The following is a 21178-nucleotide window of genomic DNA, read 5'->3' as shown; positions in this document are numbered from 1 at the left end:
CTCTCAGGTTTGTCGGTGAGAAAGACAAGACTGAAATCAAAACAAACTCCCCCCTTCAGAAGTGAAGATGGGGTTTGCCTTTCCACTGAGGCTAGTAGATCAGCAACTCAACCTGGCAGGACAGTGGGCCACTTAATACCTCCCATCTTGTTCGCGTAACAGAGTGGCCTGACAGCCGGGTCAGGGAAGGTAGCAGAGTGTCATCTTACGATCACCTCTCGCTCTCTGGCTTCCTCCACATGGCTCACTTACTCTTTTCTCATCCCTGGTTCTGGACTACCCTCACACAACTCTTCCTGTTCCCTTCGGCTCTCAGATACGTCTTTGACAAGGTGGATATCTTTTCTAACCACTTTGTGTTTCTTTCATTGGGGAGGCACTGTGTATGTGCCAAGGACATCATACATTCATTTTGGTTAGGGGTCGCCGTTGTCTCTATAGTGTAAAGTCAGTCTCTGTAACTTGTGCTGTCAACACCAGAAGTGCAAAGGATATGACTCCACATGCATGAGGTGATTAACACAGTCAAATAGCCCTAATATCAGCCCAGATTTCCCATTAATCATGGTGCTTACCAGCCATATGGCCACAGAGTCCAAGGAGGCACCAAACTATTTGCGGTGTACTTGAACTTGCCCTTGCACTCCAGTGTGCTCCAGTGTGCTGTAAGCCTTTTATTTATGTTTACCTGATATAGATAAATCGACAACTTCATCAATAGATCATATGTTTCTTTTCAGACCTCAAGCCATTGAGTTGTATCTTTTATTGTCTTATATTTGACATTACATTATTTTCAATATAAATGGCCTCATCTTGTATGCATCAATTGTACAAATATGCTAATGCGACCATGTTAATGTTAAGACTTGTAACAATTGGTGTTCAGCCTGATTTGGTCAACCGACGTCACCCTATCTAATAAAGCATATCTTCTGCTGAAGCCTAAATGTCAATGAAACTGAAACTGAAACAATAGGGGGAGCTCAGGAGCAAAAATATCTCTTAGTGGTCATTACTACTTCAGCTCGTGTATTCCAAAGTTGGGTGGGAACATGAGCGATCCATTTTGGTCAAATACAAAACTGGAGGAGCACAACTTCAAAAGGCCAGGGTGGAGAAGATGCGATTAAAATTTAAAAGTAGTTTGACACGAACAGCGGGCTGCACCATGTGTTAATGTGAAAACAAGTATGCTAGGTATGAGACTTCCAATGGTGTCCACTCAGTGCTTGGTCCCCTGCTATTTCTGAAGCGACAAAAGTGACACAAGTGATATGATACTGTGTCTCACTTGTGACCCTCACACCAAATTACTATGCAATCAATATTTCTTTGTCTGTGCACCCTTTCCTCGGTGGCGCAGCTATCATTAAAAGGCTAATTTTAGCTATCACAGGTAGGCCCACTCACAGCTTTGTTGGTGGGGGGGTGGTTCTTTCCACTGTAATGCATGATCTCGCCAGAGCTAAAGTGACCCCGTATTAGTGCCAGAAGACTCAGCGGTGAGTCCTTAACCTGGGAGCGGCAAGGCCATGATTATATTCACCTCCGTTTTGGGCAGAGGACGCACCAAGGTCACCAAAAGGTAGATGTTTTTTTTTAGCCACATTCATTGTCATTTTCTGTTCAAATACCTTCAGTTACTTATCAAAGGCTGTTGGGTTGTGACACATAGAGACATTTAGAGACAAGTTTGTTTTCCTAAGACACTGTTGGTATTGGAAAAGCGTGTGATTACGCATGCAATTTGTGTTTACATTGTGTTTACATTCACAAATCGCATTTTTGTAGGGCTACAAAAAGATCCGAAATCATCATACATTTCAGAGTGAACGTAGCCCAAGTTTACTCATCCCTGTCTTACACACAAGACCCTCACACTGTCCCACTGTATCCTGATCCACGATGACACTCAATGGAGCAGTAGGAAAGGTGAGCTCACGCACACGCACACGCACACGCACACGCACACTGACGAATACAAAGGTAGCATGGCACAAAGCTTGTGTGGTCCCAGCAGTTAATTCCTCAGTGAGTTTTTTTTTACTGTATTATCAATGAGGCAAGGTCAAGCGTAATGACTCAGAACTAATCCTTAACATTCCTCTCTTTGTGTCTTTCTCTCTTCTATCTTGTTTGTAATGGTTTACCTTTACCAGTGAAGGTTGTGTTCTCCCCCATCTTTCTCTCTGTTTCCTCCTGCTTTCTTCACCGCTCCTTTTGCATTATTCAAATCATAATCCCCATGTGGGCATCTTGCTCTTGACCTAGCTAAGAAAGCTCCTGATTGCTTTAATGGCAGTCCTTGGACCTGCAAGGTAGGCAGGCGTCTTTAAAGGAACTCGGAGACGAGTTTGTGTGCTTGCAGTAAGTACAAGCAAAGGGTGGTTGATTAGAATTGAACTTAAGCAACACTACAAATATGCAGATGGGAGGTGTGTGTTTGCATAATTGGAACGGAGGGGAGAGCAGCAAGGTTAAGTAGGACGAATGGTCAACAGAGTGGGGTGAAAAATGTTAAAAAGTACACACACAGTCGCCATAAATATGTATCTTGCGAGTGATTCGGTCACTTTTCAGGTTGCAGGGTTGGACCAATCATTACTGATTCTCCACTTGCCGAATGAATGGTGTGTTGCACAGGTTGACTGAAAATGAGCGTTAATGGTTTGTCGGCTACCTTATAGCGACAATAATTCAAACGCCAATTGGCACACTTACAGCCACTGCTGCCTTTCATTGTGTGATGAGCATTACAGCTTAATGGTTTGCCTTTTTGGAGTATTTCTGTAACAATAAGACCATTTTAACTCATTTAGAATGAAATTGTTTTAGATTAACAACATTTGCTAAATGTAATCACCCTAATAGTGAAATGCAGCTACTCCCGAACATCACATTTGAATGTAACTCATATCAAGACACAAGGGGGTGCATTGCATGCATTTATTTAAAAAAGTTTGATGCTGGAAGGCATACAATTGTCTGGATATTGGTTTAGTGACTCCTCTGCTCACCTGTGCCTGACTACCATAAAGTGCATATGGATGTAGCAGTAATGCCGTCTACAAAGGTGCAGATAAAAAAATAATAAATCGCTAGCTGACATGCTAGCCCTCAGATCGTCCTAGTGTTCCCCAAAGTAAGGATCCTCGAAAAAGGGGTGAGGCCCAGCAAATACAAAAGATTGAGTGTGAATTTAGACCCACTATTCAGACGTATTGAAAAGAGTTCTGAGCCTCCTATTCTTTACCAGCAAATTGGGAGGAAATCTGGCTATTGTGCTTTGAGTTTTGAGGAGGCTGCCAGTGGGAAAGGGGCTGCCCACTGGGCTTACCTATAGATGAGAGTCGAGACAAAAACTCCGTGGACATCCAGGAGAGGCTTTGAAATCCCTCTTGGCTGGAGACAGAGGCTGGCGGGAGCAGGTCCTCGAGAAGGAAAAAGGTCAAGAGCGTAGACCCTGCAAAATGCAAGGAACCAACAAGACACTGATTGAGGGAGATTGACTTAAGCGTGCAAGCGGTCATAGATTATTTGAAGAGAACAAATCTCAAAGCCTTATTCTTCAGTTGTGATACGATTTTCCAAAGTTTTTCCCATTGAAAATGGATGGGCCATTATTCAAACTGGCACAGCAGACCTCTTGCCGTGTGCTGTAGGTCGTTTTCGGTAAACAACAAAACAAAACAAACCCAAAAAAGTTTGACAAAACTATTTTGCACACAGAACTGTCCTCCTTTACGATGTTACACCAGCTAAGTAATAATGATCACAATGTGTTTGAGGATTACCATGACACAATGCAAGTGCTAAAATTAGTTCTACTTCCCACCAACCTAGTTCGAAAACTGTAAATTCCGTCCTTTTGCTCTCCACTCCCAATATCCCAATATAATAAGTTTTGATGTGGTCTCATCCACTCATCTCCTATTCATAGCAAGTATTCACAGCCAACCAATGCGTGTCATACAGGACATAGTGACAAACTATTTTAAACACATTTAGTGCACTGCTGAGTCCTGCCGCTTGAGATGGTCACGAAGCAGCTGAGCTTCTCAAGTGTGTGTGTGAAAATGTGCCAACAAAGCATCTCCTCATGGTGATGGTGATGGTGATGATGGCGGCGATGGCAGCCTTTTAAGGGCACTTTGATGGATGAGGATTGATGTGGCCTGTGTTTAATAGTGGCTGCTTATGCAGACAATCCTTTAGGCCGAATCATTAGAGCAGCACCAGACAAACACTTTGGATGTCCGGGAGAACACCACAGCAAGCATCTTCCTGATCATCAGCCTGAGGCTCTTCCGGAAAGAGTCGAGCACCCCCCAACTTGTCTAGCATAGCCAACCAGTGCCACCCCTCTCTCTTATTTTCTCCTCTCTCTGTCTCATTAATCAATGTCAAGCTGTCTAACAACAAGGCCAGCATTCTTTCCTCGCATATGTCATTGTGCCTTGACTACCCCTGCCCTCCCCCTCACTCCCCTTCACCAACCCAGTGGCCATCACCGTCTTTTCTCATGGCCATGGAGCAAAATGCAAGCCCACGCCGCCAACATTAGAGCTCATTTGGAGGCAAGGAGTTGTGGAGAGGGGGCGTTTCTCTCGCTTGCATCTTTGCTTCATCCTTTTTACTATCCTCTCCAGCTGGGGAAGAAAGGGATGCCTTTGCCGTTTGTATAATTCACGGGAGTGAGAAGAAAACGGGCCTGTTTGGTAGCACAAAAAAAAAGTTTGGATGGCGGGGGTTGAGGCATATGTATGCCAGTCTTTGTGCCCCTGGAGCCATCCCCCATGTTCCCCACACTCCGGCATTGTCTCATGTCATCATTAACCTTTGGCCGTCCTCCCATCAGAACAGAAATCATTTCCTCATGCCCTACCATATCAAGAAAATTTTGCTGATGTTGACACAACAGTGCCCAAAGTCTTTAACGTGAACGTAGTCTACGTGGCCATCAAAGTCTTAAAACTGATTATTGTGATGCAATGCTGACATTATCCATCAGGACAATATCGGAAACATGTTGACACAAGACATCCAGCATTTCCCACCATCCCACTGGCACTTCTCGGTTTCCCATTACTTATTTACGTCTGTTTCTTTTTCGCATGCTCACTCTCCTGGTTTGCATATCGTTTTGCAACTGGGAAGGAAAACCGCTTATCGGCTCATTGGTAATGTCCCCTTTAAACACTTAATTGTCCAAGTTTACATTGGATAATAACAGCCTTTCTCGCATGAGCTCTGTTTGTTTACAAAACAGCAGATTGACTCCATGTCAGCAAGGATGTTTGCAGGGGAAGCTTGTGTTAGTCCCTCTTCCTGGAGCATCTGTACACATTTGTCGGACTAATGAACGGAACAAAAGTTTTTCCGGAGGCCCTTTTTAAAAGAAGTTGGTGAATGAGAGCAGTCATGTCAGGCTGAAGTGGACTTCAGTGAGCGGTCAGTGGCCGTGATGATGGCAGCAGACAGTGAAAGTAGACAGCAGACTCAACCCTCCCAACCTCTAGTCTGCTTTCATCTGCCTTTTTTCCTGTAGCTCCTCAGCCCTTCTTTGTAGATGATAGATGACCCTTCCTTTTGCTCATGTCAAAAGCTCTCACACCCCCAAGACCTCCAAGAGCCACCCACTGGTAGTCTGCACATGGATGTGCACACTGCGTTTACACACTTTCATAGCCATCTTGTCAGTCTTCCTCGTCAACACGTAGACAATCAATCTTTTTCATCTGTGCCAGTGGTGAGCATGGATTCCAGCCTTTCAGCGTTACATGCACCCGTAGTACACCCACTGATCACTCCATCACTTCCAACCAGAACTTCACCTCCAGGCAGCAGGTTTTTATAAGGACATGGAAACCGATGAATGGATGGATAGATGAATTGGAAGAAGGGCAAGGGAGTAAGCAAGGAATGGATATCGGGGAGTAAATTACTTTGCCAATCAATCTTCCCCCTGGGTATGCTTGATGAAAACTGTCCAAACGTCCACCCCTCCAGAACTACTCTAAGTAAGTCTCCTACAGTGCGCCAGGGCAGACCTGCATAAACAAGTTGCAAGATTAAAGTGAAGTGAGTGAAAGATGGGAAATACTGGGGAGAAGCTCTCTCGTGAAATGCACGGCATAGGAAACAAGTTTAAGATTGCAACGTGCATATTGTTGTAAATAATGCCGGGGGACAGGCTCCTGCTCAGTGATGCAGATGACCCCCAACAGAGTTATTTTTCTGCAGAGAATCCCACCATGACGGTCAGAGACCAAGAGGCACCCCATGCCCATAGAAGGAATTAAGATGTGTCTTATACATGACTGCCCCCCCGCTTGTTCCCCATGTCGCTTACTTTCTCCCACTCTCCCTAATTCTGGGATGGTGGCCAAGTGCCACCAAGGACACTAAGGCTAATAAATCATACCGTGTTTCAACATCTGCCTTGTCTCGTAGGACTGCCTTCCACCGCCACCCCACCCCTTGTGAAGATGGGTCCTTGGCTTTATTCCACTTTCAGCATCGCTTCATACTCACCCATTGACACCTCCACTGTGACTGACAAAACGTCTATTGTCCCGTACCCAAGTGAAGAAGAGACCCTCTTTTTCCCTCCCCGACAAAAGCCATCTGAAGCCAAGATGGGGCCTGCCAGCCGAGATGCCTGGGACCCGGCAGGGGTGCCCCGCTCTCCCTTTTGATTTTTCTACCGCCTTCTGCTTCGTCTATCTCCTTCTCTCACTTCTTATATTTAATACTCCCCTCCTGTGAGGGTCACTCACTCAGCTCACCCCCTACCCTTTTCATGGTGGTGAACTCTCAGTCCGACATAAAGACATCAAGTGACAGCAGTAAGAGAAAACAGCCAGATTTGGCAGAAAGAGATATTCGACATGGCTGTCAGTGGCCAATCTGCATAGCTTTTGTTCCCTGGGGTGTAGTTGAAATAGATAAATAAACAGTCGTAGGTTGAAAAGCCGGGATCAAAAGCTCATCACATGTATTCATATAGAGCAGAATAAAAGAATAAAAAGAAGCATAAACGTGCTGTCGCCAATTAAGAAGAATGACACAAAACTTGCTTCACACTGTTCGGATTAGTTTTCACAGCCGAGGCTAAAAGCTATTCAGTCCCTTTGGCGACCGACTCTAAAGATGATACGAGGTCTTTAGCATTGTTGAGGGCTTCAGTGTGGCAGAGAAGATCTGGGAAGTTGTCTCAGGCATCATCAGTTAGGAAGCACCCTCTCCACGGTTACTCAGACCTCTTTTGCCGTGAATGCGCCACACATTTTCCCAGCACCTCCAACTCGCCCCCAACAACGGGGAGCGCCGCCCATAATTGTGCACCAGCCAAACCCTTTTTGCATTCACAGTCTGTCTACTCTTGATGAAAATATCCACACTTTGATCGAGATATGTGCTAGGAATTATAAACTACTGACAGTCTAGCTCTGGTGTTCGAAAAGCACATCAGTATTTTTCAACACACCAAAGCATTCTGCTTTTTAAAAAATCATCGGCCAAGATCATTGACAGAAAAGCAGTCAAGTGCTTTTGAGGGTTTGAAATACCCAATTATAATGAGAAACTTCACTCAAATGAGCAAGAACATTCACCAACAACGTCCAATGATAAATGGGTCAATTAGTATCCTTGGAATTATTCGCTCTCATATTTTAGGCTGAATTATGTAGATCAAGGCACTCTAATTAATGGAATAGGCAGGTGTTTCTATTATGATTAAGATTTTTGATTAACACTGTTTACTACATTACTCCGATTTTGCCTCTTTATTAAATATTTATTTAGTTTTTTTTATTCTGCCGCAGTACAGTGACAATCAAACTAACACAGAGTATGAATATGAGTGAATACAAATGTGGAAAAAACAAAATCTATAATCTAATTTTCCACTCCCAGCAAGACAGCGCTCCTTTGTGGCTCTTCTCTTGCTGTGCAAAACATTTAGATTTCCAATTAGCCCCCACACACAATGGCTAATTTAGCACAGGGAGCAGGCGCCTGACGTCTCAATCTGCTGTGTGTCAGCGCTGAAAAGAGCTTCTTTCATGTAGGCACACACAGTCACGCAAGGTCATTAAAAAAAGTCTATTAAGGTAGAGGGTGCGAACAGATCATATCCAGGGTGGAGAGCACAAGAAAAAGTCCCGACTTTAAAAAGAAAACATCATGAAAGACAAATAAGGAAGACCACTTGAAAAAATATATGACGGAAGGTTTTATTGAGCAGCAGGACAGGCAGCAGCTCAGCAGTGGCCCCGCATTGACTCTGCAGTCTGGAAGCGGACAACCAGCCAACTCATCCACACAACACCCACATTGTCCGCGGTGCCAACAAGCCAGAGCACTCTTCCACTCCTGGGGGGGGGGGGAGCGGTTGGTTGCCTGAGACGAACACATTATAGATACATGTTAGCCTTGGCTCGACCCTCCTTTAGACTCTCAGCGGAAGGGACACATAGGAAAGACTGAGAAAGATGAGAAATTAAACACACGTGCAGACGGGATGAGCTTTTCCCAACAAGGCTAAAACAGACGGAAAGATTTGGATGAAGAAACGACTGCCATGTTGTTTCTAAGTAGAGGGCGACAAATAACAGCAGACTACCCTTGGGGGGTGTGAGTGGGAATGGTTGTTTGCCTATATGTGCCCTGTGATTGGCTGGCCACCAGTCCAGGGTGTACCCCGCCTCTTGCCCGAAGACAGCTGGGATAGGCTCCAGCACCGCAGCGACCCTCGTGAGGATAAGTGGTAGAAAATAAATGAATACTCTTGGGGGAAACACATCATAATTGTTTAATCATCGATTCACCAGGGACAAAGCTGCTTGGAAAATTTCCAGCTTTGAGCAGTTAGTGCAGCCCTTCGTGCAGTTGAGCGTTCGAATCCTGACCAATGCCCCAACAACCAGCCATTGGAGCTTTGCGGGGAGCATTGAGTCCGGAAGGGCATCTGCCATAAAAACTAAGCCAAACAAATCGTAGCAGTGTCTCGCAGCGGTAAACCCTGATGGCAGAAGTCAAAAGACAACAACTACATACGCTTCCAGCTTTGTGAGAACTCTTCCCTGAGAGGCAATGGGCAGCGATTCTGTAGAATCCTTGAGAAAATGCACAAAGGCATGGGGAGAACATGCAAACTCCACACAGAAAGGCACCAGAATGGCATTTCAGACCGGTCCAAACTGGAGTCAAGCCAACTTCTTACTGTGAAGCAGCTGTGCTAACAACTCTGCCATATGTTACAGAAATGACACAAGTTTGGTACAGAAGAGGTCGAAAACCTGGACCTCAAATCTATCAAAAGCCAACAGCAGTGACATATGCTGCTGGATAACTGGATGAGAATTCCCATCGACTCGGTAGAAACAAGTGGTCATCTGTCAGAACAATTTGACTAGATGCTTCATCTTTCTCTTTGACCCACAAGCCCCCCACTTGTCCTGAAGGGAAACCTCAAGGCTGCTGCACTATCATAAAGCTGTGTCATTTTCACTCGCAAGTGACTAAGTTCACCCTTTAGACCCTGATATGGAGGGAGAGACTGCAAGATTCCTGTCTGGCCCCCAAAACCCAAACAACGATAGAGGTGCTGTCCTCTTTTTGCGGCTGTTAAACACACATAGTTGACGATATAACAATGTTGTTTCAGCCTCTCTATCTTCACCGTCGCTAACCAGAAGCAGGCTGATGGACACCACTCCCTCTGTTCATGTGTCTGCAGCCAGCCGCTCAATCACACAAGGCCCATCAGCGGCAACAGCCTTTATCTAGCCTAGCGCAGCCCTGTGATAACACTGTTAACAACAGTGGGGTGTTTGGGAGCCAATGGAGCTGCCACTGTCAGGGTCAACTGCATCGTTTGACGCCGTGGCTAAGTACAGGTATCTCCCACCAGCCTGTCTTCTCTCTCTCCAACCTCCATATGCCCACTGACATTTCCTTAAGATGATGTTTTTCTGGTTAAGTCCATGTCTGGGATATTGATAAACGTCGAAGTCACCACAGCAAAGTAAACACCAGGTAGTTTTACCATTACTCGTATACATTTGTAGCTTCTGGTGAGCAACGTGAACGGGACCTTCTCTCTACGTCTTAACACTGGTGTTATTTTAGAAATCGCACCGTTAAAGATTATTGCACACCCGGAGGAGTGTGTCATCGGTCCTTAACGACAGGGCTGAGACGCTGAATAAAGCCAGCATTGTGTTCCGTCCCTCCGCTCAAGGACAGACAGGTTTTCTCTTCGTGGGCTCACCACTCTCACTCCAATAACTTTTTCCCTAAGTTACATAATACGACTGTAGTGAGAGGAGAAAAAAGAATAATTTCCTTTTAGACTGCTGATGTCTTGATATTTGTTTCTTGAGACTGACAGAGGTGTGTGAATAAAGATTAGCGTATTGTCTCGCTTCACTTTTAAAAATAACTGCAATAAAGGTCAAGAGTGTTCACAAAAAAATTGCCATTGTGATTGCTCCAGTCAGATGAGTCATGGAAAGTCCCCACTTGAAATTGTGATCATGCAACTCCCCCCAATAAAGTCATCTGTCATCATCATGCAGCGGGCAGACAGACAGACATCTATAAACCGGGTCCAGAGACCGCAACCGGAGCATCCTATTGCTACAGCACCTTTGTTATTCACCGGACCGGGATGGTGATGATATTAAAAATAAATTCGCTGACACCTTTGAGGATAACAATGATAAGCTTTTAACATCCGATCCAGCTGGCGATAAAGATTTGATGTGTGCACACAGGACATATGGGCAAACGTATCCCTTACTTAAGGCTTTTCCTGATAATGAAAGGCTTTGTTTGATAAGCCAGGGAACATCAATCTTGGTGACAGAGATAGTCTCTCCTTAGCACTAATAGGGTTGTAAAGGGCATTCACCTTATATGGCCCTGCTAATAAAGTCATTTGTGATGAGCCCGAAGGTTAACTGAATGGATGTTCATATTCACCTGTCTTTGACGATGAATATGTATCTGTACTGACTTATGTCAAATTGGCTTTTGGTTCATAATATGACGTATAGTATCTGTCTGTCATTGGGTACAACAACAACCACTATCAGGCACAGTTTGTCCCAAACTGGCATCATATCTTCAGCATTGCCAGATGTACCTTGCCACAAAGTCTGTGAGACCATCCTCCAAAGGATCAAAGTGAGCGAGTAATGAATTTTGATAGCAAAAGCATCAGACAATGGCCTTTGTACTGTGGGACCGCTACATTATCTCAATCCGCTTATATCTTCTTCCAAGAATCCTCAAGGCCACGCAGTAACAACTGATGACAGATCTTCAAAAGATTTAACTGTCCTTGCTCACTATCAAGCTACGGTTGAGAGGATGTCACGCAAGACGTTTTCTCCTCCCAGCATCCGCAGAAAACAAAGTACAGATCTGTGAAGCTTTAGAAAGGTACTGTGCATCATCCTAATCCATTTCATTAGCTAAATAAATCATAAATCATAAAAAGCTTGACGTTTATGATGAAGCCGATGGGTTGATCATATGGACTTGGAGGGAGGTCCCGTGGTGACAAGCTATCTCTTTAAGGAGTGCATGGGCAGACAGACAGAAGGGGGAGAGGCTCATTGACATTGTAAAAAAAAAAAATCATACAGCAATCACCAAGAATAGAATATGTCTGGTTGTGTACATTTATTAATATTTCGTCTGGACCAGAGTACCAATTGACAAGTGTGTGAATGCAAAGCCATTTTTCACTGCAATGGTTCTGATTGTACTATTTATTTTGTGAGTTGTTGAAAGATTATCACAGATATTATAAAGTATATCTCATGGCTTTATTATTTGCATTTCATTTCTCACTTATTTCCTTTAATTGTGTGCCTGGGCTGGTCACTGGCTAGCACAGTGAAACCATTTACAGCCAGCATCTTTAAACAGCATCGTTTGGCTTTCTGTATAAATCTACAATCTACAAAAAGAAAAAAACTCAGAGTGCACTACACTCCATTTGCAATAGATGAATCCTTTTTTGTGTTTATCGGCATATCATTCTCAAAATAATAGCCATTCTAATTGCAGCAATTAACCATATTACCCACATATTATGTGGGTAATATAGGGGCATTAGTCGCTGGTAATGGCCCATAAATGAAACACCTTTACTATATTGAGACCTTTAAGTGGATGCCAATTTTAGTGGAAGGAAGGACAGTGTCATGTCTGTCAAATGCAATATTTACTGTCTCGGTCATGTGAGTAACTTGTTTGTCACACTTAATGAAACATATGAAGCAGAGTGTGTGTCCAAGTGTATTGCTGCAATAAACTAAACAAGTTGAAATCACAGACTAGCAGTCTTAACAAAGGCTGTCTTATGAACACACGGCGCTGTTTACTTTTTTTCCCAAGCACACACTATACCATTCACCTCTGTCCTACTGATGACCTAACATCTAAGCCGTACGTCTTCCTTGTAAACACACACGCCTCACTTATACAAAAAAGCAATTGAGAGAGTGAAGAAAGACCAATGAACGAAGTGGATAGTTATGAGTATACAGAAGGAAGCCGTGGGAGGGGTACTTACTTTTCATGTCTAACTTTTTTTGTTTTTGACAGACTGTGCTTGTGCAAACTGCTGACGCTAACAAAAAAAACAAAAAGCAAATCTACACTTGTTTATCTGTCCACTATCAAGCATCATCATCACGCCTTGACCTCTGTGTAAACCCTTTCAACAAAGAAGAACGTCCATTTACATATGCACTTAGCCTTCCTGTTATTGGACACTTTCGCTTCTATTTGTGGGCCTGTTCAGTTCCAAGCTCCGTGTGTTTCTGTATGTATGGGATCCCACGAAATGCTGGTAAGACGTAAAGGCTTCAGGCGCCCGTGTTTACATAAAAACACGTAAGATGTGAATCGGTAGTTTCTAGACGAGTGAATGTTTCTAAAACGTTGAAAATCTCTGATGTCTCTGAACCTGGTGCAAATTTGGCTGTGATACATAATAGCAAGCATGCATATCATTTGCAAAATGAATCGTGATATGAGGCAGCATGGATGAAAAAAAAACGGTCTTGCACTAGGTTGCATCTAAATGTAAGCAGTCACATGTCCAGGCTTCACAGCAGCTGCAGGATGTGAAATGAAGTGGCACGACCTTTGATTGAATCTATATGCCCCCAAGTCAAGACCCCAGGTCTTACTCCCATAACCCCTGCTTGCTATGAGGGAATAGGTGTCATAGGAAGAACAGGAGATCATTACATTGAAGGCAACATTATTTTCCTTCTTCCTGCTACATATCGATGAACTGCAACCTTTATCAAAATGAAGACGAAGACTGCAATATATCATTATCTGAAAGGCATGTCATGGCCATTCCTAATCCTTTTAGGCCAAAAGGTAGGGTTATTTATTGCTCTTTAACCCCTTGGCTGTCACTATATTTCCCAGCAGAAGATCTATTGGCACACACTTATTCACTTATGATTATTACTGATCATCTGCCTAAATGACTTATCAATAAAGTGGAGGCCGAGCAGATAATTTATCTGTACAGCTCTGTCGATATCAAGTTCAGAGGCAAATGCCTTAAAAGGATGAAGGCCATCGGACATCAGGTGATGGATGGTCCTACATGGACGCTATGAATATAGTGTATGACCCCTTCATACGTTGGTTGTTCAACCTTACCTAGCAACATCGTTATCTTTAAGAGAGGCAGCTTCATATGTTCATGTCAGCGCAATGTCTGTGACTCATACAAGACTTTGAAATGAAAAGAAAAAGAACTCATCCGCAGAACCCCATCAATATTTTGCCATGGGATTTCTTTATAAACGAGACAAAGGCCGAGGTCATGCGGGGTCATGTAGTTAGTTCTGTAAATACCAGCCGTTTGTGTTAGACAAGTGTCCGTGACTTTCCAGAGTCGCACAATGGTTCGGAGTGTTTGCCTTCCAAATCTAACCTTTGTGCACAAAGCTCTATCTCACCACTGTTCCGTCACTAGCCGCACCCTGCACAGACCCATCTGGATGGAGGGTTGGGCGACTCGTAGCGTTAGCCTGATGCGATAAGCGTGACGCTCATCAGATCTCTGTTGTTTCTTCTAAAAAGCAACCACTCCAGTTGCCGTTGTTAATGTGCTGTGTATAATTGTCTCACATTTAGCGCTGTGGCAAAAATGGACACAGCGATAGCGACTCAAACAGCGATTATTTGGAATCACGTTCTATGTCAACCAGAACAGACAAACACGGCGAGCTAGAAAAAGAATGTTTCCTATCAGCACTCTCCTGTGTTTGCCTTGGCCAGCACACCTCTAGTCCTCCACTTATTCAAGTCATCATAAATATTTTCTGATCTGATCTGATGGACGCCCAGCTTCCTGCTATTTAGCTGTGAGCGTTTTTGCCCCGTTTCCTTCTGCCCTGCCTCACCACTTAAGCTCTGTGGGCAACCTCATTGTTGAGGCATGTTATTAAGAGGTCATAGCTCTTGTCTTGTTTTGAGTGAGCTGTCAAGGCCCCTATCGCTGGGAAGTCCCAAAATAGTCCAATTTATACTCTTTGAAAAGACCAATGCCAGCAAAAAGGCCTGAGACGGGCCGCTGCAGCTAAAAAGCAGACTGCATTGTCTTATATCTTTATTCAAACGCACAAGAACAGATTGTTGCAGGAAGGTGTAAATGTTTTGTTATCTGAAGACCTGTGCGAAAATAGCACTGGAGACTTCATACTCCAACTTTTTTTCACTTTTGGGGGCGGTTTGTGCCATTGTTGAATTTAAAATCTCACAGATGTGAGAGCTGGAATGACAATGTTAGCATTGACACAATAGTGATTGTTGTTGATTTTGCATCAGAGCTGCTGGGACCAGCTGATGCCGGGCCTTCATATAAAATTGTAGTTGGTCCGGTGAGGTATATTGTGGTATATTATTAGTATGATGCTGGTGATGCTTCAACTCTCTGACTGTTCAACTGTCACAGCGTATATAAAAGTTTATTTATATGAAAGTCTAAAGACAATTGAGGAATTTTTGCTTATGTATATTGTCAACATTTGTTTAATTCCTTGTCTAGTTGCACACTCCAGTTTTAATGGTGCAGACCTAGCCTAGTCCTGCTGTGGAAATGCAATCCTTGTCATCCGTTACTAGTCCGAAGCCCACAGAGGCAAACCAAACCAAACCAAACTGTACTGTAGCTCTTTGTGGAAATGTGGCTTTAGACCTGTCACTCAGCTCTGATTTGAAAAGTCAATGAGAGACTGAACTGCAACTTCTCTTCTCTCCAAGAGATCAATAATCCATCCAGGGAAATGCCTTCAAAATAATATCCTGTCAGTGAGCCAAGAACCAGCAAAAGTTCCCAATAAAAGTGAGCAAAACTTTCAATTTGTGGCTTTCTGGCTGAGGTTCTGTCCGACTGGGCCCTGGTTTAAAAAAAACCTGAGGTTTGTTTGCTGATGGTTCTTTTTTGGAAACTTGCGGCTTTTGTGACATTCGTAGGCATGTATTGGGCCGTCCTGCTGTATTGCTTCTTATTATTCAGACTTGAAGAGAATTGTTCTTGGCAACACAGAGCTAACATTTTCCTACGGCACAAACCTCCGCTCATCCTCCGAGGACGATGATGAGCAAGCCCATGTCAAGGTTCTCCTCATGTTGCCTTCTGGTGTATGACTTGTATAAATAGATTACACTGTAGGGTTGATTTTCAAGGAGGGGGGTTGCAAACCACCACACTATAATGGGGCTCATACAAAAAAAAGTCCCCCTCGGGGCCTGTCTGCTGGCTTTTCACATTAATTTAGTTGTGGAAATGACGGGAGCTGGACTTACCTCCATCAAGTGTTTTAGACTGTGACACGTCTTGTAAAAACAAAGGATCTCAGTCACTTTGCACTTCTCTCTCCATGCTGTGTTTTCCTTGTGTGTGCGTGGTCATCACGACATGTCAATACGAATGGTACTAAAGTGGCGTTGAAAGACTCCTGACTCTGTCCAATAACAAAAGCCGTGCAATGAAACTTTAATAATAATCTTTCTTTCTCCTGCGTGGTGTGAAAGCACCCAGCGTGGACGTGGCGAGATAGATAAACACATTAATGAGCGGAATGGTTCTGCAGGTGTCTGCACTTTCATCACGCCTTAACTGGATTTGTTTTTGGTTGAGGTCATACAGGCCAGAGACAGAGTTCCACACTCACACGCTCTAATTACCCTGCTTGCAGTGTTTTCTCTTCTGCCTAAGACATATTGACATGTCAGCGTTCAGAAGGCTAGATACAGAACAAATGGACGTTTTACTTGTCTATGTAGTGGAAAACATGTGCTTCTGAAAATAAGCTAGTCTCTATTTGGACTTGCCTCACCAAGACGGAGTAAAAGTCAGTTTGAGATGACATGTGCAATAAATCATAGCTGCACAAGTCAGTGACCAATCACATTTTCCCTCCTTAATTAATATCCTATTTATTTGCTTGGTGGGGTTCTGTTGGTGTTTTGGTCTGTCTGTCTATTTGTATGATAAATGTGTCAGTGTTCATGCATACATTAATCCTATGTGTGCACACTGTGTGTACATGTTCAAACGACATCTCTGCCTACCTTTTTCCCGTAAGAATGAGGTCACATTTTCTGTAGTTGGTTTGTTTAATAGCAAGATTCAACAAAACCAAAATTCTATAATAATGCTTTTTTCTTTGCTTTGCTAAATAATAATGCAAATATATTTATTGACAAAAGGCGTGTGCAGGAGGTGGAAGCATAAAAAAGTGTTCAATTTGGTGCCAATCCAAATTAATAGTGTTCAAAACATTGTTACTCTGCTATTGTCAACCCTAGTAATGTTGCAAATACAGTATACACTTTAAAGTAACAATATGTTGAATTAATTGTACAAAATTTAACACAGGTAAATTATATATATAAATTATCTATATTGTTATTGTTATTGTATTGTCTTGTCTTATTGGCTGTTTGGATGATGGAGAGTCCACTTGAAACCGTTGGTGTCTACTTGTCGACGCTGGCAGTTTTGCTCCTCCTCCACAATTTAAAAACACACGTATATTTATGCTTTGGCGTGCAATTGAACAGACAGTCATTCTATAGTTGTTGAATGCCTGGTGGTATTGTAGGTGTTTGTTTTGTAAACTACAGCTGACACATTACATTACGAGAAAGACCAACCTTCCTCCATTGAGGCATCGTCTTTTTTAAACATCAACTGCCATCAAAGATCTTCAGAGAAATACAGAGTCACACTCCCGTGTCACTGCTAATGCAAAATAGCTTCTCATTGAGTGTCGTCATCACGTCATCATTCCTCCATCATTTCCTCTGGCAGACACTGGGGGCATTCTACCACCTATCTGCCCCCCAGTAAATATTGCTTGAAGGCTTAATTATACCCTTGCACTTAGACACAGTCTCAGCTAAATTTCCTGCAACGCTGAAGTGGAGAATTAACGTCAAATCTGTGGGGTATTCATTCAACAGAAGGGGCGTGTGCAGCATTATGTTGCTTGTGTGTGTGTGCCTTTGTGGGGGTGTGTGTGTTTTTTGGTGACCTCTCAGTCCATTATTATGTCCCTCTGGTCACATTTGTTGACCAGAGGCTATGTGTGATGTACTGTGACCAAACACCCTGTGCTCATGTCATCAAACAGCCACAGTCACAACCCCAGGATAAGATGCTGTACAAATGTTTTGTCTTCATAATCGGACATGTATCGTTGCCTTATGTTGGATTTACATTATGTTTTGAATTGACAAAAGTATGTTTTCTTTCTCCGTAGATGATGAATGACCATGACAACGCATCCCCAGACAACTGTGTAAAAAAGGTAGGTCTGGTTGCAAAGAAGACCTTTTCTGTTTTCTCTTCCATCTTTTGAGCAATGGTGAAATAGTTAATTTCCACCATGATACTTTGTTTTCTCTATGGTTTCATACTATACAGGTATTCTAGATATAGATTTAGATGACTGTAGATCTGCGAGGTGTCGTAAAGTCATACACACCGCCCTTGAAGCAAAGCTCTGTACTGAAGTCCATAGAAACACTGACACCTGCACACAAGAGTGATACATCCCATTAACCAGCCACTGACCACTTTATGAGGTGATAAATTTATTGAAGAGACTTGGCAGCTTGCCTTAACAGCCAATGTCACCAGGTCAGGACAGGCGAGGCCAGCACCATGGATTCTTGTCCATCTAATGGTCCATGAAAGAACAATGGGCCCGGACCAAGTGGACACTCTGTGGCTTCCTGAAGCCACAGAGGCATGGTGGCAGCTGACCCCTGTCAGCGACAGGGGTGGTTACAGAATTGATAACAATGCTTGGAAATGAGAAAGCAATAAATTATGTAAGCTTTATTAAAGAGGTTTGAGACATGCAGCCTTAAGATTGTGATTTACAGTGCAGTGCAGAAGTCATGTTGGAATGATATTTTTCACAGCAGTCATCATTTCAGTCACATATTGCATTAGTGGAATCATCCACCCCACTGAATTGTATTGGCACAACACATTTGTAGCCTGCTATCAAACATACTGTACTTTATGGACAAACACCAATAGGTTTACCTTTTTTTCTTTTGTTGTTGAGCTCGGCATTAAAGGGAACCGTTGTATCCTACAACGTGTATGTATGTTGTACCCTTATCAAAGTTTCACATAATAAGGGATGCATATTTTGAAGCGAACCCTGAAAGAAGTTTGGGATGGCTCTGAACACTTGCTTTTAGAGAGTTTTTTTCTAACACCAGCCCCCCTGTGCTGCTGAACTGTTTCACTGCTCTAATTTCACCGCATTAGTGCAGAGCTAGCAGAGCTAGCAGAGGTAGCAGAGCTAGCAGAGGTAGCAGAGCTAGCACTAATGCAGGAAATATTTGTGTCATACAAATTACAATTCCAAGCTCACTGATGTCTGGAGTTGTTAATAGCCTTTTTCACCACAATCTGTGTGTCTAGCCATGTTTTTAAGCACAGCTTTTTGAACTACCTATGTTGTGATAGTCTGCGCTCAGTAAACGCCAACCTACGTTGCCCCTGTTTGAGTTTGTACACGTTAAATCAGGGATCACCAGCTAGTAGCTCTACCAGTAGCTCCTAACCACTTTTCAAGTACCCCTCCAAAACGTTCATACATTTATTATCAACTCCTGTACCAACATAATTAGACAGTGGGGTTCGGCAGTAATCCGGAAGTCTCAGGAAACACTCTGGAGTTTGGCCAATCACAGCGGAGTGGGCATGCCTGCAGGCGGGCGAATAAATTCAATAATGGAATAAATTAAAACAGGCCATTCTGGAAATCCAAGGAAATACAGCTATGAATAGGTGCAAATTCTGCAAGATCTAGAAAGCTGTCTGTATGGGTTATTGTGTGTAGCTGCTTTATAGTCCACAATTTAATACAAAGGGCGGAAAAATGAGCATAATTGGTCCCCTTTAAAACATTGTTAAAACAAAAATTGAATGGTTTAAAAGTAGCATTTTTGCCCGGGCTATACAGTATACAATATCACATGATCAGAACTGTGTTTAATAAACTGCATTAATTTCAGTGTTAGGCCGAAAGTCAAAACAAACAGGAAAACTACTCGTTTCATGTAAACTTGCTATATTTAGTGATCTTGTTTTAAGAGTTGACCACAGGTGGTTTAAACTCTTTCCCTTTCCTACTTTAACTTAATGTGGAGCAACACATTTTGTAAATTACCCAGCCACCTTCCACACACACACAGACACACACACAGTCCTGTGGTTCCCCCCCCCGCTCCCCTCACTCACTCACACACACACACACACACACATATGTCATATTAAATGCAGCAATATTGTACAATTCCTGGCAGAATGTAAAATACAAAACATTCTTTCCACACAGCTCATTATGTGTGTGAGTGTGAGTTGCAGTGGGCCCTCACCGGGCGGTGGGCAGCCAGGCCACATGCCTGTTATGAATATGAATGACATTATGCATGAGCCATTTCTTATAACGTGACTCATTCATTTGCAACACACACACACGTCGGCTAGTAAACATAGACTTCCGCCTTCGACGTCACTTTGACGTGTATTTAAATATGTAGCTTTATTTTGGAGCGTGTGATTACAAAATTGTGATTGCCATCCTGTATATTATTTGCAGATGGAGCTAAAATGTATGTACCTATGTTTTGCATTCTGTTTATTAGGTTTCATTTTTCGTCCCTTTCAATTGAGTTGTGCCCACACAAAGCTTTCTAGTTCTTCCAGTATTTGCACCTATTCAGATGTATTTTTTTCATAGCTCCTGCGAAAACGGTCTGTTTATTGTATTTCACCCACAGCCCACCTCCAGGTACGGCGACTACACCGTGGTTGGTCACACTCGCGAGTACTTAAAAGGAGTTCTGGTATGTGTTGCTAGCTGCAAACGGTATAGGAGATGTTAATAAACGGCGATTTATTGTCTTAAAATGTCAGCTTATAACAAACCATAGCCATATGTGTTGGATCCCGAATCGGATCCGGAAGTAGAGACTGGACATTCTGAAGTTTTTCAAAAAAAAGAGGTTACTTCAATCCGTCTCTCAATGGTAAGTAGCTTTAGCATTTTAGTGTTTTTTACAGCATTGGTAACGGAATGTGGCCACTAGGTGTTGTGGGAAACAGCTATTAGCAACCCCTCTCATGCAAGTGTTTTTGCTCCACTACTTGCACAAAATAAACACATTTAGGACACTGATAAATTGTTAATTACTGGTTGCTCAGTCCACACGACCAAGTAACGTTGGAAAGGCATCGGCTAGTCTAGCTGCATACTGGCCCATGTTCACAAAACAGTCCAGTGGGAAATGCCGTTGACCGATTAAAATGCATTTATTTCGCTGGTAAGGAATCAGGAACTTGCCACCCTTGTGAGGATGAGCAGCATAGAAAAAGGATGGCTGGATAGATTGAAGGCACTTTCAGAGTCAAGGTTAAGACAATGGATGAAAGTTAAGCTAATATGCTAGATAATATAGATAACAGGGGTGGTTTAACGTCTTGTTGTATCCTGAACTTTCTCAAAGGCAGATCGAGCTATATCGCAAGTGAGAATACGTGCATCCTCACGCCTGCACACAGACAAAAAATAAATAGATCCGCTATCTG

At 43.1% G+C, this 21178-nt stretch overlaps 1 protein-coding gene across 13 annotated transcripts in view; it reads left to right on the top strand.

Moving 5' to 3' along the window:
- prdm16 (PR domain containing 16) overlaps positions 1–21178 on the top strand; it is a 193157-nt gene that overhangs the window by 105860 nt on the left and 66119 nt on the right. For 8 of the 13 annotated variants that reach the window (XM_058083289.1, XM_058083285.1, XM_058083286.1 and 5 more), the window contains one exon: positions 17826–17873. The exons of 3 other annotated variants lie outside the window; for them this stretch is intronic. In XM_058083289.1, coding sequence (XP_057939272.1) covers positions 17826–17873 — 48 coding nt within the window. Of the gene's footprint in view, positions 1–9887; positions 9909–11384; positions 11458–17825; positions 17874–21178 lie in introns of those variants that run through there. 2 more of the 13 variants (XM_058083296.1, XM_058083295.1) reach the window with 2 other exon arrangements.

The sequence above is a fragment of the Doryrhamphus excisus genome, chromosome 10, assembly GCF_030265055.1.
Source record: "Doryrhamphus excisus isolate RoL2022-K1 chromosome 10, RoL_Dexc_1.0, whole genome shotgun sequence".
Taxonomy (NCBI): Eukaryota; Metazoa; Chordata; class Actinopteri; order Syngnathiformes; family Syngnathidae; genus Doryrhamphus; species Doryrhamphus excisus.
This window is presented reverse-complemented; position numbering and strand designations above follow the sequence as displayed.